At 40.7% G+C, this 16612-nt stretch overlaps 1 protein-coding gene across 1 annotated transcript in view; it reads right to left on the bottom strand.

Moving 5' to 3' along the window:
• Window positions 1–12667, bottom strand: part of LOC109936990 (serine/threonine-protein kinase WNK2-like) — a 69879-nt gene extending 57212 nt beyond the window's left edge. Inside the window, exon 1 of the mRNA XM_048606720.1 lies at window positions 12581–12667. Within this exon, the coding sequence (XP_048462677.1) occupies window positions 12581–12667 (87 nt within the window). The remainder of the gene's footprint in view (window positions 1–12580) is intronic.
• Window positions 12668–16612: the final 3945 nt, after the last annotated feature.

Raw genomic sequence — 16612 nt, 5'->3', positions numbered from 1 at the left:
CGTTAACAGTTCCAGTTAGTATGTAGGCAAGTATATTTAAAATTTCTCTCACACACACGAAAGTCCAATTATCCAGGTACACCAGGCGTTGCAAAATCTAGACCATTGATTTTGAAGTAGTACCTAATTAAGCGAGGTGAAAGCATACACTTATGTTGTAATCAAAGCAAAAGAGTTGGACAACAATATTAGCATTTAGTGTATCTTCAGAAAAGTGATTTGTCATTTCTGATTTAAACAAGTAAATTTCTTTCTTTAGAAATTATGGATGTATTTAAGGTAATATTTTTCAATGACAGCCACTCTTTAGTTATTAATTTTTCTTCTTTCATTTCAATTCTGTTAATAGTCTTTGTAGTAGAAAAATTTCAAATTGTCTTTAATGTATTTAGAAGGACTGTTAAAATCAGGAAGTGCCTCTATGAGAGAGAGCGATGTTGTAGAAATTAAGTTGGTTATACCAACCAGGTATGGGCAGATACAAGGGTACCATTTAGGCATGTAAGTTTCCCTGAGATCAAGAGTCCAGATTTAGTCACTAAATTGAAAAGTGAATTGCTGAGTAGCAAAAGAGTTCCGGAAGAATGCGCAGAACTTCTACAGAATCAGTTTTTTAGAGAAATGTCTCAATTCTGACATCATCTTTCCCTAGGAAGGGAAAACAAGCTAAGTAATTATGCCAACATAAATTCTAGTTTAAGTTCTGAAAAACTTGCTAACTATAAGCACATAGCCCACATATTGCATAGATTAAATGCTATCTTAAAGAATATAATGCAAAATCAATCTCAATGCATGTCAATCTTGTGTTGATCTGAACTGTAATTATATAAGTAGCAAGCAGCTAATGCTGAATTATTGTTACATAACCCAAGTGCCTTTATACTTATCTTAGTAACATCCCCCTGTAATTATTTGAATGCCCTGTGTTTAAATATGATTTAAATCATTCATGAATCATTGTTAATTCATGACATTGTCTGATTTCTCTAATTTAACAAGGGGCTATTTTGTCTCAGCTTGTGATGATTCTGATAACAGGTGAATATTGTAAATGTTGCTAAAATCCGATGTTGATGTAAGTCAGTTCAGTGAGCCAAATTTAAACATCATGAACTTGTAGGCATAAACTAGGCGAAAAATTCTAAAATATTCTTCATAAAGAGTTAAAGTGAAGAGGTAAGGATTTGTCCAGAGCACCTTTTGTGGACATATTTGTTGATGTGTTGATCGCATTGTTGTTGCATGGTCCTTAAAGTGGTGATAACAGAATGTTTAAAAATGTTCTTGAAACCATATTTGTCTAGTCAGGGGTGTTAGCTGCTTTGGGTCTGCAAATGTGCCCTTTCTCCATGCTGTAGGAGCTGTAGTCCTTCCCTGATGCCATCCCCCTTTCAACATGTCTTGGTTTTTGAGTTGTTACAAATGCAAATCTGCTTGCTTTGGAATGCTTATGATTCTCCTACAACTTCCTGATACAGAGTCGTGAACAGGTATTTGATAATCTAATTTGATTACACATCACACATGCAGTAGATGTTGAGATTCAATTCAATAAATTGCTAAATAATTTCTTCATGTTGTTATGAGAACATCACACTGACGCTATTATGGTATTGATGTTGTGATTCTTAAACTTTGGAACATAAATTATTGTATTATCTTTATTTTATGCAATGACTGTGGTGCTGTCATCACTGTTGTATGTTGATTATCTTTTATTTCTATCTTTAGTGCTGTTTCCCAAATTACACAAGAGGCCACTCTTTCTTTCTTAGTCAATAAATCATGTGCAGCCAATTGTTAACATGGTTGAAACTCTGGTGAAAGTACTTTTAAATATGTGTTTACTTATTTTTAGTCTCATCAAACTAAGCAATGTACTCTGATATCATGCATTTAAGTTCAATTATAAAGATATAGTTTGTATTAAATTACTGGAACGTTGCCTTTTTGTCTAAGATATAGAGTAAAGAAACAGGCCTTTCAGCCCAACCATTCCATGCTTTGAAGTTTAAAATTAACCATACATTTATTTAGGCTTGCTTTTAAAAAGAGGGATTGAATTACTTACTGCTGAAGTACAGTGTAATATTTTACAGAGAAACACTAGCATGATTCAATGCTACAATTCTGACCTTCACTGTGACAGTTAATAATCCATTTCTGATTATCTATGTAATAAAGGGGTTTACTTGAAATGTGCCAGCCTCCTACTTATCACTAACTCGGAAGCAAATTTGAAATACTGTACCAACCATTTTTAAATTGGTTATTTCTTTTACTGTTATTGCCATTGATTTGTGACTAAATGACTTCCACATCTAAAGTATATGGATTATCATTAGCAAGGCAGTTGCTGTCAGTAACCCGAGGGTTTTGCAGCAGCAGCGGGAGCGGTGAGAGCGAGGACCAGGGGGCTGCCAAGAAGGTAAGTTTCCCATTTAAACGCTTACCTTGTGGAATCAGCGGCCTCCATTTTTGCAGCAGCAGCGGGAGCGGTGAAAGCGAGGACCAGGGGGCTGCCGGGAAGGTAAGTTCTTTATTTCGGCAGCAGAGCTGAGTGGGAGCGGTTGAATTGTGCTCTGGGAAGGTGAGTGAACTGATACATTTGGGCAGTGGCTAAACCCAAGACACTACACATGTAGTGTCTCCCACCCGTCGTCGTCCTCTAACCAAAAAAAAAAAGACTCTGTGGTGTGTTGATAAGGTAAGGTTTTTCTTTCTCTTTTTTAATCGTGTGCTGGTAAGTAGAGTGTTTGGTAAAAATTTTTTCATTTCATTTATCTATTATTTGATGTTATAGTAGGACTAAGCTAATCTTAAGAGTAAAAATGGCAGGAGATCCCAGACCCATGTTATGCTCCTCTTGGTCAATGTGGGAGCTCATGGCCACGGCTAATGTCCCTGACTCCTACACGTGCAGGAAGTGTGTCCAGCTGCAGCTCTTGTTAGACCGCATGACGGCTCTGGAGCTGCAGATGGACTCATTTTGGAGCATCCGTGAGGTTGAGGAAGCCGTGGATAGCACGTTTAGCAAATTGGTCACACCGCAGATTAGGATTGCTGAGGGAGAAAGGGAATGGGTGACCAAAAGGCAGAGAAAAAGCAGGAAGGCAGTGCAGGTATCCCCTGCGGTCATCTCCCTCCAAAACAGGTGTAACGTTTTGGATACTGTTGGGGGAGATGGCTCACCAGGGGAAGGCAGCAGTAACCAGGTTCATGGCACGGTGGCTGGCTCTGCTGTACAGAAGAGCGGGAAAAAGAGTGGAAGGGCTATAGTCATAGGGGATTCGATTGTAAGGGAAGTAGATAGGCGGTTCTGTGGTGGAAAACAAGACTCCCGAATGGTATGTTGCCTCCCAGGTGCACGGGTCAGGGATGTCTCAGATCGACTGCAGGACATTCTGAAGGGGGAGGGTGAACAGCCAGCTGTCATGGTGCATATAGGCACCAATGATATAGGTAATAAATGGGATGAGGTCCTACAAGCAGAATTTAGGGAGTTAGGAGGCAAGTTAAAAAGTGTGACCGCAGAGGTAGTAATTTCAGGATTGCTACCAGTGCCACATGCTAGTCAAAGTAGAAATGAAAGAATAGGCAGAATAAATGAGTGGCTTGAGAGATGGTGCAGGAGGGAGGGGTTCAGATTTTTGGGACATTGGGACCAGTTCTGGGGGAGGTGGGACTATTACAAATCGGACGGTCTACACCTGAGCAGGACTGGAACCAATGTCCTAGGGGCTGCTTTTGCCAACGCTGTTGGGGAGTGAACTAATGTGGTAGGAGGATGGGAACCAAATAAGGAGGTTAGTAAGGAGGTAGTAACTAAAGTCTGTAAGGAACTGGATAATGAAGTCAGTGTGACTAAGGGGAAGAGTAGGCAGAGAGCAGATGATAAACACAAAGGGACAGGTGGTCTGAGGCGCATTTGTTTTAATGCGAGAAGTGTAGTAGGTAAGGCAGATGAACTTGGGGCTTGGATTGGTACCTGAGAGTATGATGTTATTGCTATTACTGAGACTTGGTTGAGGGAAGGACAAGATTGGCAACTAAATGTCCCAGGATATAGATGCTTCAGGTGGGATAGAGAGGGAGGTAAAAGGGGTGGAGGAGTTGCATTACTGGTCAAAGAGGATATCACAGCTGTGCTGAAGGAGGGCACTATGGAGGACTCGAGCAGTGAGGCAGTATGGGCAGAGCTCAGAAATAGGAAGGGTGCAGTAACAATGTTGGGGCTGTACTACAGGCCTCCCAACAGCGAGCGTGAGATGGAGGTACAAATATGTAGACAGATTATGGAAAGATGTAGGAGCAGCAGGGTGATGGGAGGTTTTAATTTTCCCAACATTGACTGGGATTCACTTAGTGTTAGGAGTTTAGATGGAGTAGAATTTTGAAGGAGCATCCAGGAGGGTTTTATAGAGCACTATGTAAATAGCCCAACTCAGGAAGGGGCCATACTGGACCTGGTGTTGGGGAATGAGCCCGGCCAGGTGGTTGAAGTTTCAGTAGGGGATTACTTCGCGAATAGTGATCACAATTCCGTAAGTTTTAGAATACTCATGGACAAAGACGAGAGTGGTCCTAAAGGAAGAGTGCTAAATTGGGGGAAGGCCAACTATAGCAAAATTCGGCAGGAGCTGGGGAATGTGGATTGGGAGCAGCTTTTTGATGCTAAATCCACATTTGATATGTGGGAGGCTTTTAAAGAGAGGTTGATTAGAGTGCAGGACAGACATGTCCCTGTGAAAATGAGGGATAGAAAGGGCAAGATTAGGGAACCATGGATGACAGGTGAAATTGTGAGACTAGCAAAGAGGAAAAAGGAAGCATACATAAGGTGTAGGCAACTGAAAGCAGACGAAGCTTTGGAAGAATATCGGGAAAGTAGGACCAATCTGAAACAATGAATTAAGAGGGCTAAAAGGGGTAATGAAATATCTTTAGCAAACAGGGTTAAGCAAAATCCCAAAGCCTTCTGTTTGTACATAAGGAACAAGAGGGTAACTCGAGAAAAGGTTGGCCCACTCAAGGACAAAGGAGGGAAGTTATGCAACGAGTCAGAGAAAATGAGTGAGATTCTTAATGAATACTTTGCGTTGGTATTCACCGAGGAGAGGGACATGACGGATGTTGAGGTAAGGGATAGATGTTTGATTACTCTAGGTCAACTCGGCATAAGGAGGGGAGGGGATGTGATGAGTATTCTAAAAGGCATTAGGGTGGACAAGTCCCCAGGTATGGATGGGATCTGTCCCAGGTTACTGAGGTAAGTGAGAGAGGAAATAGCTGGGGCCTTAACGGATATCTTTGCAGCATCCTTGAGCACGGGTGAGGTCCCGGAGGATTGGAGAATTGCTAACGTTGTCCCCTTGTTTAAGAAGTGTAGCAAGGATAACCCAGGTAATTATAGACTTGTGAGCCTGACGTCAGTGGTGGGGAAGCTGCTGGAGAAGATACTGAGGGATTTAATCTATTTACATTTGGATGAAAATGGGCTTATTAGTGATAGGCAGCATGGTTTTGTGCAGGAAAGGCCATGTCTTACCAACTTGATGGAATTCTGTGAGGAAGTGACAAAATTGATAGATGAGGGAAGGGCTGTAGATGTCATATACATGGACTTCAGTAAGGCGTTTGATAAGGTTCCCCATGGTAGGCTGATGGAGAAAGTGAAGTCGCATGGGGTCCAGGGTATACTAGCTAGATGGATAGAGAACTGGCTGGGCAACAGGAGACAGAGAGTTGTAGTGGAAGGGAGTTTCTCAAAATGGAGAACTGTGACCAGTGGTGTTCCACAGGGATCCGTGTTGGGACCACTTGTTTGTGATAAACATAAATGATCTGGAGGAAGGTATAGATGGTCTGATTAGCAAGTTTGCAGATTACACTAAGATTGGTGGAGTAGCAGATAGTGAAGGGGACTGTCGGAGAATGCAGCAGAATATAGATACATTGGAGAGTTGGGCGGAGAAATGGCAGATGGAGTTCAATCCAGGCAAATGTGAGGTGTTGCATTTTGGAAGATCCAATTCAAGAGCGAACTATACGGTAAATGGAAAAGCCCTGGGGAAAATTGATGCACAGAGAGATCTGAGTGTTCAGGTCCATTGTACCCTGAAGGTGGCAACGCAGGTCGATAGAGTGGTCAAGAAGGCATCCAGCATGCTTTCATTCATCGACGGGGTATTGAGTACAAGAGTTGGCAGGTCATGTTGCAGTTGTATAGGACTTTGGTTCGACCACATTTGGAATAATGGGTACAGTTCTGGTTGCCACATTACCAAAAGGATGTGGATGCTTTGGAGAGGGTGGAGAGGAGGTTCACCAGGATGTTGCCTGGTATGGAGGGCACTAGCTATGAAGAGAGGTGAGTAGATTAGGATTATTTACATCAGAAAGATGGAGGTTGAGGGCGGACCTGATTGAGGTCTAAAAAATCATGAGAGGTATAGACAGGGTGGATAGGAAGAAGCTTTTTCCCAGAGTGGGGGACTCAATTACTAGGGGTCACGATTTCAAGGTGAGAGGGGAAAAGTTTAAGGGAGATATGCGTGGAAAGTTCTTTACGCAGAGGGTGGTGGGTGCCTGGAACGTGTTGCCAGCGGAGGTGGTAGAGGTGGGCATGATAGCGTCATTTAAGATGTATCTGGACAGATACATGAATGGGCAGGGAGCAGAGGGATACAGATCCTTGGAAAATAGGCGACAGGTTTAGATAGAGGATCTGGATCGGCGCAGGCTTGGAGGGCCAAAGGGCCTGTTCCTGAGCTGTAATTTTCTTTGTTCTTTGGTTACAGGAACAGACTTATTTTTTGGCTATTTCATGGTACTTACTACATGTTCATAATGCAGTGGGCTACAATCATGCTGGATTGGGATTCTCGATACTTGCATATTTTACAAGGTGAACAGTGTCTGAATAAAAGAACTTGTGCTCAAATAACTGATGTACAACGAACCACTTTTCCTAAAGGGTACATCTTCAGTGAGATTTAACATTTTGTTCACATTATGGGGAGATGGTGGCATAGTGGTAACTTCACTGGACTAGGATTTCAAAAACTTCGCAAATGCTTTGAAGGCAAGGATTCAAATCACATCATGGCAGCTGGTGGAATCTAAGTTCAGTTGATAACGCTAGAATATGAAAATTATTTCCCACTATTCTTTGATTGTTGTAAGTACTCATTAAGTGCAACTAGTATGTTGCACAACAGTTTCACTATTTCTCCTTAGGTTTAGTAGTAATTAGGAAGCTGAATCATTGTAGTATATTGAATAAATGAAGTAATAAGGACAGCTAATAAATAGTTTTTCGTGAATTATTTTACTCCATTAAGACTAATCAGTAAAATTGAAACATTTGAATACAGTGGTTTGATCTGAATTGGCTGTCTTTAATCGGATTCCACTCCATGTCTCAGGGACAATAATTCATTGCCAATCATTCCATATGAATGAGGAAAAAAAGTAGGCCACTCAGCCATTCGAGCCTGCTCTGCCATTCAATAGGACCATGGCTAATTTTATTTCAACTTCAATTCTAAATTCCTGCATTTCCACAGTAATCTTTCATCTCTTGGGTAGTCAAGACTCTATCTACTTCTGCCTTAAAAATATTTAAAGATTATGCATTCACTACCTTTTGAAGAAAGGAATTCCAAAGACTGTCTGAGAGAAACAGAAGTTTCCTCATCTCTGTCTTAAACGGACAATCCCTTATCTTTAAACTATGACCCAATAACCCTATGACCCTTACTCCAAAATAATAACTTGACCAAAGCTGAGCGTGGAAGTGCATAGCTCAAAATTTAAGTGCAGCAAACTTTGTTTGAACCAGCACTTTTGATAAACTGGCAAAAGATATAAACCTCAAATAGCATGAAGTTTAATGTATTATTCTGTTTAATTATTATAGTTTTTTTAAAAAATTTATTTATGTCAATGTAAATATTCTTCAGGCAAGTGGCCATACAAAATAACAGCAGGGCAGCGTGGTAGCTCGGTAGGTAGCACTGCTGCCTCACAGCGCCAGGGACTCAGGTTCAATTCTACCCTCGGGCAACTGCCTGTGTGTCTAGTTTGCACTTTCTCCCTGTGTCTGCATGGGTTTCCGCCAGGGGCTCCGGTTTCCTCCCACAGTCCAAACGATCTGGGTGAGATGTTTTTCAGAGGGTCAGTGTGGACCTGTTGGGCCAAATGGCCTGTTTTCACACTGTCTGGAACCTATAATCGAGTTGATTCAATTTTGAGTCAATTTCTTCTCAAATACAGTGATCTACGGTGATGTCCAAGTAGTCAGTTGAAGGTGAGAGTGAGCATGCTCTCTGCTGGTAAGTTTTATTTAAGACAAAACTGCATTATTATTTAAGTGATTTAATCTGTAATTGAATATGAAAATATAACAGTGATGTTCTATCCCCTGTATAATGTTTCTATTATTTAGTGTGTTTTTATATTGATTGTGGAACTCTTGATTACCTGAAATATTTGATCAGCGGTCATGCTCCTGGTCCCATAGGTGCCTGTTAATGAAAAATTTTGCTGTATTATGCACAGAAGCATCACTATTCATAACCTGTTGAGTAAGAGTTTATAATTACATCAAGTTGTCTTCCAACAAACACTTCCACAAACATTTCAGCTTTGAAACAGAAGAACTAAAGGGATTCCACAGATAAGTGATTTTGAGACCCACTGAAGCATGAGCACATGGCACTGTGAAGTGGCAAGAAATGAGTTGTTACCTGTAATTTTCCATTTACTGAGTTACCAATGGCAACCATTTTGCAAGTGTTCAGCCATGTATGTTCTATGCTGTAAAACAGAGAGAATCTGTGTTTTGAATTAACTAAGAAGCTGATGAGTGACAATGATGAACTCTCCTGTGTTTTTGTTCTTTTTGTCTTGCTAATGGATTTCCAGATGTTGGGGGCACAGTCCTGAATCCTGTCTTGTCATGCTTTGCTTTCAACATCTATCCAACTTACAGAAACGCAACAAATCATAAAAGATCTGGCTGTTATCAGTCTCATTCACAAAACAACAACATCATCATTTACCTGAAGACCTAATAGGCATTTAAGGTTTTTTTGGCTCCACTAATTTCTGCATTTGCTGTAAATCTGAACAGAGGAGTGAAAATCACATTCAAAATAATTGAATGCACAAAGTGTGCAGAGGACACTGAAATCTGCAGAGGGTTATAGATAGATTAAATGAGTGGGCAAGGGTCTGGCACATGGAGTAAAATGTTGGTAAATGTGAGGTCATCTGTTTTGGTAGAAATAAAAGGACTATCATTTAAATGGTGAAAAATTGGAGTGTACTGCTGTGCAGAGTGACCTGGGTGTCCTTGTGCATGAATCGCAGCAAGCTGGTTTACAGGTGCAGCAGGTAATTAAGAAGGCAAATGGAATATTGTTCTTCATTGCTAGAGGAATGGATTTTAAAAGTACGGAAGTTATGCTGCAGTTGTATAGGGTGCTAGTGAGGCCACACCTGGAGTAATGTGTACAGTTTTGGTCTCCTTACTTGAGAAAGGATGTGCTGGCACTTGAGCAGGTGTAGAGGAAGTTCACTAGATTGATTCTGGAGATGACAGGGTTGGTTTATAAGGAGAGAGAGAATAAGACTGGGACAATACTCATTGGAATTTAAATCTTATGGAAACATTGTAAAATTATGAAGGGAATAGATAAGATAGAAGCAGGGAGCTTGTTTCCACTGGCAGATGAAACTAGAACTAGGGGGTATAGCCTCAAAATAAGGGGGAAAAGATTTTGGGCTCATATGAGGAGGAACTTCTTCACCCAAAGGGTTGTCAGTCTGTGGAATTTCCTACCCAGTGAAACAGTTGAGGCTACCTTGTCGATTGAATGTTTTTAAGGTAAAGATAGATTTTTGAACAGTAAAGGAATGAAGAGTTATGGTGAGCGGGCAGGTAAGTGGAGTTGAGTCCATGAAAAGATTAGCCAAGATCTTGTTGAATGGTGGAGCAGGCTTGATGGGCCTCATGGCCTACTCCTGCTCCTATTTCTTACGTAAGTGTTAGGTTTAGAAACTGCAAACGCCATTCAGCCCTTCAAGCCTATTCTGCCAATTATTCAGATCAAACTAGCTGAAGAAAACAGAACTAATTACAAATCAAAGAACAAATTATTCCTTAGGCCAATCTGATATCTGATGTTTTCGAGATGGTAAGAATGCCATTGCAAAACTCAGACTGAGGATAGTAGGAACTGCAGATGCTGGAGAATCCGAGACAACAAGGTGCAGGGCTGGATGAACACAGCAGGCCAAGCAGCATCATAGGAGCAGAAAGGCTGATGTTTCGGGCCTAGACCCTTCATCAGAAAAGGGGGAGGGGAAGGGGGTTCTGAAATAAATAGGGAGAGAGTGGGAGGCGGATAGAAGATGGATAGAGGAGAGGATAGGTGGAGAGGAAACAAACAGGTCGAAGAGGCGGGGATGGAGCCAGTAAAGGTGAGTGTAGGTGAGGAGTTAGGGAGGGGATAGGTCAGTCCAGGGAGGACGGACAGGTCAAGGGGGCGGGATGAGGTTAGTCGGTAGGAGATGGGGGTGCGGCTTGAGGTGGGAGGAGGGGATAGGTGGGAGGAAAGACAGGTTAGGGAGGCGGGGACGAGCTGGACTGGTTTTGGAATGCGGTAGGGGGAGGGGAGATTTTGAAGCTTGTGAAATCCACATTGATACCATTGGGCTGCAGGGTTCCCAAGCGGAATATGAGTTGCTGTTCCTGCAACCTTCGGGTGGCATCGTTGTGGCACTGCAGGAGGCCCAGGATGGACATGTCGTCTGAGGAATGGGAGGGGGAGTTGAAATGTTTCGTGACTGGGAGGTGCAGTTGTTTATTGCGAACCGAGCGTAGGTGTTCTGCTAAGCGGTCCCCAAGCCTCCGCTCGGTTTACCCGGTGTGGCCTAAAGAACAATTTGTTCTTTGATTTGTAATTAGTTCTGTTTTCTTCAGCTAGTTTGATGCAATTTGCCATGTTTCATCACTGTGAACCACCTGTTGCCATTTTTTTCTGTCCAAATATTTGCATGCCTAAGGATGCCATAATGAAATGTTATGGTCCCTCTGAGATTATCTAGATGGGAATGATAGAGGCTTACTAAAAATTGAGTGACAAATAAGTTTGAGGGATAGTTTGAAATGTAAAAGTCAAAAGACAGTATGCAAGTATAGATTATTAACTCATCTTGTACAGGAGGTATGCCCATTGAGGGAGAACTCACTCAACTGACGCCTGGAACAATTTTAGCTTCAGCATCAGAGGGCTTTGCAGTGGCCCAGGATAAAATACCTGTGGTTTTCAGGGCACAGATACTTATTATTCTCAAAATCAGATGTTGAAAGTACAGCAGTTGAACAGTTTCTGAAAAAGATGAACACTTGCAACATTTTGACTGAATCCTCTTATAATTTGCTTCTTATTCAGCAGCTGGTACTCTGAACTTATAAACCCATATGTTTATGACCAAACTGGTGATAAGTACATGCTAGTACTGGGGTATTTTGCTACTATTTTCTCCCCATAGGTGCAGCATAGTTTATAATTGTTTCAGTTTGCAAGGTTATAAATTGGAATCACTTTTTATCATTCTGGAAATGGAAAAATAGAACTTGCATTGATATAACACACTTTGCTTTCTCTATTTACCAATTTGTTTCACATCAGTGACTTTTGAAGTATAGTTAAACCTGTCAATTTCTACACATAGCAAACAGCAGTGAGATAAATGACCGAGCTGGTTGAGAAGTGTTGGCTTGAACTGCAACAGTGCATCAGTAAATAAGGTCAAATGATGGGCAATAGTAAAAAGTTAAAATTAGTCTTTTTTCTGAAAGCTCAAGGTATTCCAGATAAATTAGTGACATAAATTGAAGGAAATCTCAATATAGATTAATAACCATTACAGAAAGGTGGTGGAATGGTGACCAAGGTTGGGAAATAAATATTCCAGAGACTTGATATTTTAAAAACAATAAACAAAATAGAAAATGACAAGTAAAGTTGTTATAATAATAAAAGACAGGATAAAGGTAGCAGCAAAGGAGGATCTTGGTACAAAGGATCTGTAATCAGGCTTGGTACAGTTGAGTTACAAAATATGTTGCAGAAAATGTACATGAAATTAGTTTACAGGGTTGTGGGACAGAATATTAATCAATGAAGACATAGCCTGGACAAATCAAATTAGCAAATGTAGTCTGAAGAACCAGTACATGCAATGCATTAGAGACAATTTCCAAAAACAATGATTTGGAACCAACTAGGGAAGAGGCTATTTTGGATCTTACCTTGTGTAGTAACACAAGTATGATTAGCAATCACAGTAAGGGATATGATAGAATTTCACACTGAATTCAAGGGTAATGTGTACATTTCAATCTGAAACTAAACTATTAAACTTCAATAAAGCAAATTATGTGGGTATAGTTGGCGTAGGTAAATTGGGGAATTAGATAACAAGGTAGGACGGGATAAGCAATGGCAACTATTTTGCCAAATAGTTACAGCACAGAAGTATGACCTGTTATGATTATACTGACTTTCTGTACATTCTTCCCTTTCAGATAATCCAATTTCCCCTTAAATGCTTTGACTGAATTTGCCTGAAAGTGTGGTGAAGGCGCCATGTTACAGATCCTAACTTCTGTATGAAACCTTTTCTTCCTCTGGTCACCATTGCTTGTTTGCCATTTACCTTAAATCTGTGCCATCTGGCTCTTGATCTTTCCACCAATGAGAACATGATCCTCATGATTTTGTATACCTTTTACTAAAACCCCTGTCAGCTTCATCTTCTCCAAGGAAAACTACCATAATTTCTCAACATAACTGAAATTCCTCATCCCCAGAATCATTGTTGATGTTTCCTGCACTCTTTCAAATTCATTCTTGTAATTTGTGTGTGAGATCCAGATCCAGTATTCCAATTGAGGTCAAATCAGAGTTCAATGTATAAGTTTAACATAGCTTCCTTGCTTTTGTACTCAATGCACATATTAATAAAGCCTAGAATGTGATGTACTTTATTAATTGCTGTACCAACTTGACCTAACACCTTTGATGATTCATGCACATGTTATCCAGGGAGTTCTGGATTTGATGGCCCTCCTTTTCCCATTTGTGGGAATGTACTTTTATCTGTCTGAACTACCCCGTCTTTAAAGGCAGCCATTTTTCAGTTACGGTTTTGCCTGCCAACCTTTAATTCCAATTTATCTGGGTCAGATCCATTCTTACCCAGTTGATATTGGCTTTCCCCAGTTAATTACACTTACTCTGGATTGTTCGTTGTATCTTAGCCAACCTAAATTCAATAATACAATGATCACTATCCCTTAAATGTACCCCTGCTGGTATTGGATTCACTTGGCACACCTCAGACATAAGGACTAAGTTTAGCATTACCTCCTTTCTCATTGGACTGGAAACATACTGATCTAAAAAATTCCCCAAGTACACTCGAGGACCTTTTGCTCTTCTTTTGCCCTTTGCTAGAGTTTCAGTCTGTTTACAGATAATTAAAGTACCCTATTTCAATGACACTATAATTCTTGCAGCTATTTGTAACTTACTTTCACATTTATTCTTCTATATCTTTCCCATTGGATTAAAACAAGCCATGCAATTCTTTGTTCTTTAGCTCTAGCCAAATAGGTTCTGACCTGTATCCCATGTGACATCTCTCTCCTCCACTGCTGTGTTCTCCTTAATCAATATTCCTCGACTCCCTGTTTTCTAATTTCCTGAACAGCTTTAATCCAGGAATGTTTAATACTCGGGCCTGCTCTTCTTTCAGCCAGCTCTTCGACTATAGCCGCAACGTAATTTCTACGTGGCTGTTTGTATCTGCATTTGCCAATCTATTTACCACACTTTCTGTATGCACATTCAGAATATACCTAATTTAAACTGTATTACTTTCTGCCTTACTCTGCTACCACTTTATCCCTTACTATTTTCTACCTTAGTGCCATCTGACTCTCCTAGTGTTCTAACCACCTTGGTATTCCTCTCTAATACTACTTCTTGGTTCCCCAACTGCCAAATTAAACTGTCTAACAGTGTAAGCAAATCACCTGTTTCCAGTTCTCTTTTGGCACAGCCTGACCTGCTTGTACATATGACAGCTACGTTGGAGCTGGATCCACTGTCCAAAGAATCTAAGTTCTCCCTCCTGCACCATCTTTCCAAATAAGCAGTCGTCTACTTTGACTCTCTCCTTCTGCCAATTTTGTTGCTACTAATATGGACCACAGTGCTGCCTGTTAATCCTATCCAGACAGTGTTCTGCAGCTGTTCAGTCACATCCTTGACCCTGGCACTAGGGAAGCCACATGTCAATCTGGATTCAAATCCATGGCCTCAAAAATACTTCTCTGTTCCCCTAACATCAAGTTGCCTTTATCAGTCCTTTTTTGTGTAACACCTATACAGCTAAGCAAACCATGGTGCCACGGACTAGCTCTGGGCGCAGTACCCAGAAGAGCCATCATTTTCACCACCAGTCAGAACTGAATACTGGTTGGAGAATGGGATTCACTTAGGAGATTCCTGCACTACTTGCCAGTTTCTTCTTAACAACGTGGTGGTTGCACATTCTCTCTCTCCCTGAATATTTATACCTATAAGCATGCTATCCATGCAGCTATTAGCCTCACAATTATGCCAGAGTGATGCCAGCTGCTACTTAACTTCAAAAGGCTGAAATTTAAGCTTCTGTGGTTGATAACAAATCCTACGTATGTTTATGCAGGAGATGAGAAGCATTCTGTCGTTCCCACATACCACAAGATACAGGTTCAGAGGTCAGAGCTGCCCTGACATTTTTCTCAGGTAATAAACTTTACTACCTATAGATTCGCCAAGTTATCTCTTCCTTTCTGTTGACACTAGTTGAATGTAGGAAAGCCGAATGCTTTTTAAATTACTTTTAATAAAGAAGTAACATTTTTAATTTCCCAGCTGTCTAACCTTGTCGGGGAAATGTAAAAAAAAACAGTAATAATATTCACCAGGCAATCAACATGAGCCTTCCTGCAGTGTTACTGTTCAATTTTTTTTTCATTTCGAACTGGCTCCAGGTTCCTTCAATAAGTGATGGATCATGAGCTTGACTTCAAGTTATCTTCCCTCTGGTACTTGCAATATACATAAATATAATGCATATAATGTAAAAGTTGCCATAGTCTTACCAGACAATAGGGCTGCTCTCTCATTAGAGAGAGTCTACTGGTGGTGGCTTAATCTTAGGGTCACCACACTTTAGGGGACAGGAGAGATTGACATGGAGAGTCCTTCAGCCAGCATGGGAATTGAACCTATCCTGTGGGCATCACACTGAATCATAAACAGACCATCCAGCTAACTGACCCCCTCTTAATGAGTATACAGTCCATTTAGAAATAAAAACCCTACAGGAAGAATCATCCATTCATAAGCAATTGAAGATATTAAAGGTAGTGATAAATTAAAAGATGCTTATATTGTCAGGAAGTGTAGTTATCCTGAGGATTAGGTGAGCTTTAGAAACAAACAAAAGATCATCAAAAATTTCACTGAAAGAATGAATATCATGAGAATAAAACAGTTTATAATTTCAACCAGAGTAAGACACAAGTTGCTAAAGTAAATGTTGATTCCCTTGCAGCCTGAGAAAAGAAATTAGAACTAATTACGAAATAGCAGAGATAATTCAAATATTTAGTCCAATCCAGAAATAGTTAGAAACCCATGGGTCTAAACAAAGGAACTTAAATTAGTTATTAAAAAAGCAAAGGTACAGTAGAATGTAAGGGGATTAAACATGGACAGATTCCCTGGATCTGAATGCCCATATTCTAGAGTTTTAAAAGAGAGGGCTGTAAAGATGGCACTTGCATTGCTCCAAAATTCCCTAGATTCCAGTGGATTGGAAGAATTCAAATGTAACTTTCAAGAAAGGAGGGAGAGAAAATGGGGAACAGGACACTTAGCCTGATATCAGTTGTTGGAAAAATTCTGGAAGCCATTAACGTAACTGGCGGAGTGGATAAAGTGGAACCAGAAGTTGCATATTTGAATTTTCAGAAGGCATTTGATAGTTTGCTGTGCAAGGTGAAGTTTCTTGGAGTTTGGGATAATAACATAAAGAATCAGAACACGAGTATGCTATTCAGGCATCAAGCCTGTTCCACCATTCAACGTAGTCATAGCTGATCCTGTATCTCAATGGCATACTTCCACGTTCTCCCCATGCTCCTTGACACTTTTAGCCTCTATATATCTATTACTTTCTTAAACATATTCACAAGCTTGGCATAGTTCACAGCATTCTGTGGTAGAGAATCCCACAGCTTAACCACCCTCTCAGCAAAGACGTTTCTCCTTATCTCAGTCTGAAATGGCTTCCTGCTTTCCAAGACCATGACTGCTTGTTCTGGACACGTTCTGACTGGGGGAAGCATCAATCCTGCATCCAGTCTGTGGAGCCCTGACAGATGTTTATATGCTTCAGTGAGATTCCCTTTGATTCTTCTAACCTCTATTGAACATAGACCCAAACTCTCCTCGTAGACAAACCCACCATTGCTAGG

The sequence above is a fragment of the Rhincodon typus genome, chromosome 16 (genome assembly GCF_021869965.1).
Source record: "Rhincodon typus isolate 14 chromosome 16, sRhiTyp1.1, whole genome shotgun sequence".
In the NCBI taxonomy this organism is placed as follows: Eukaryota; Metazoa; Chordata; class Chondrichthyes; order Orectolobiformes; family Rhincodontidae; genus Rhincodon; species Rhincodon typus.
Note: the sequence above shows the minus strand (reverse complement) of the source record. Positions and strands in the feature narration are given on the sequence as shown.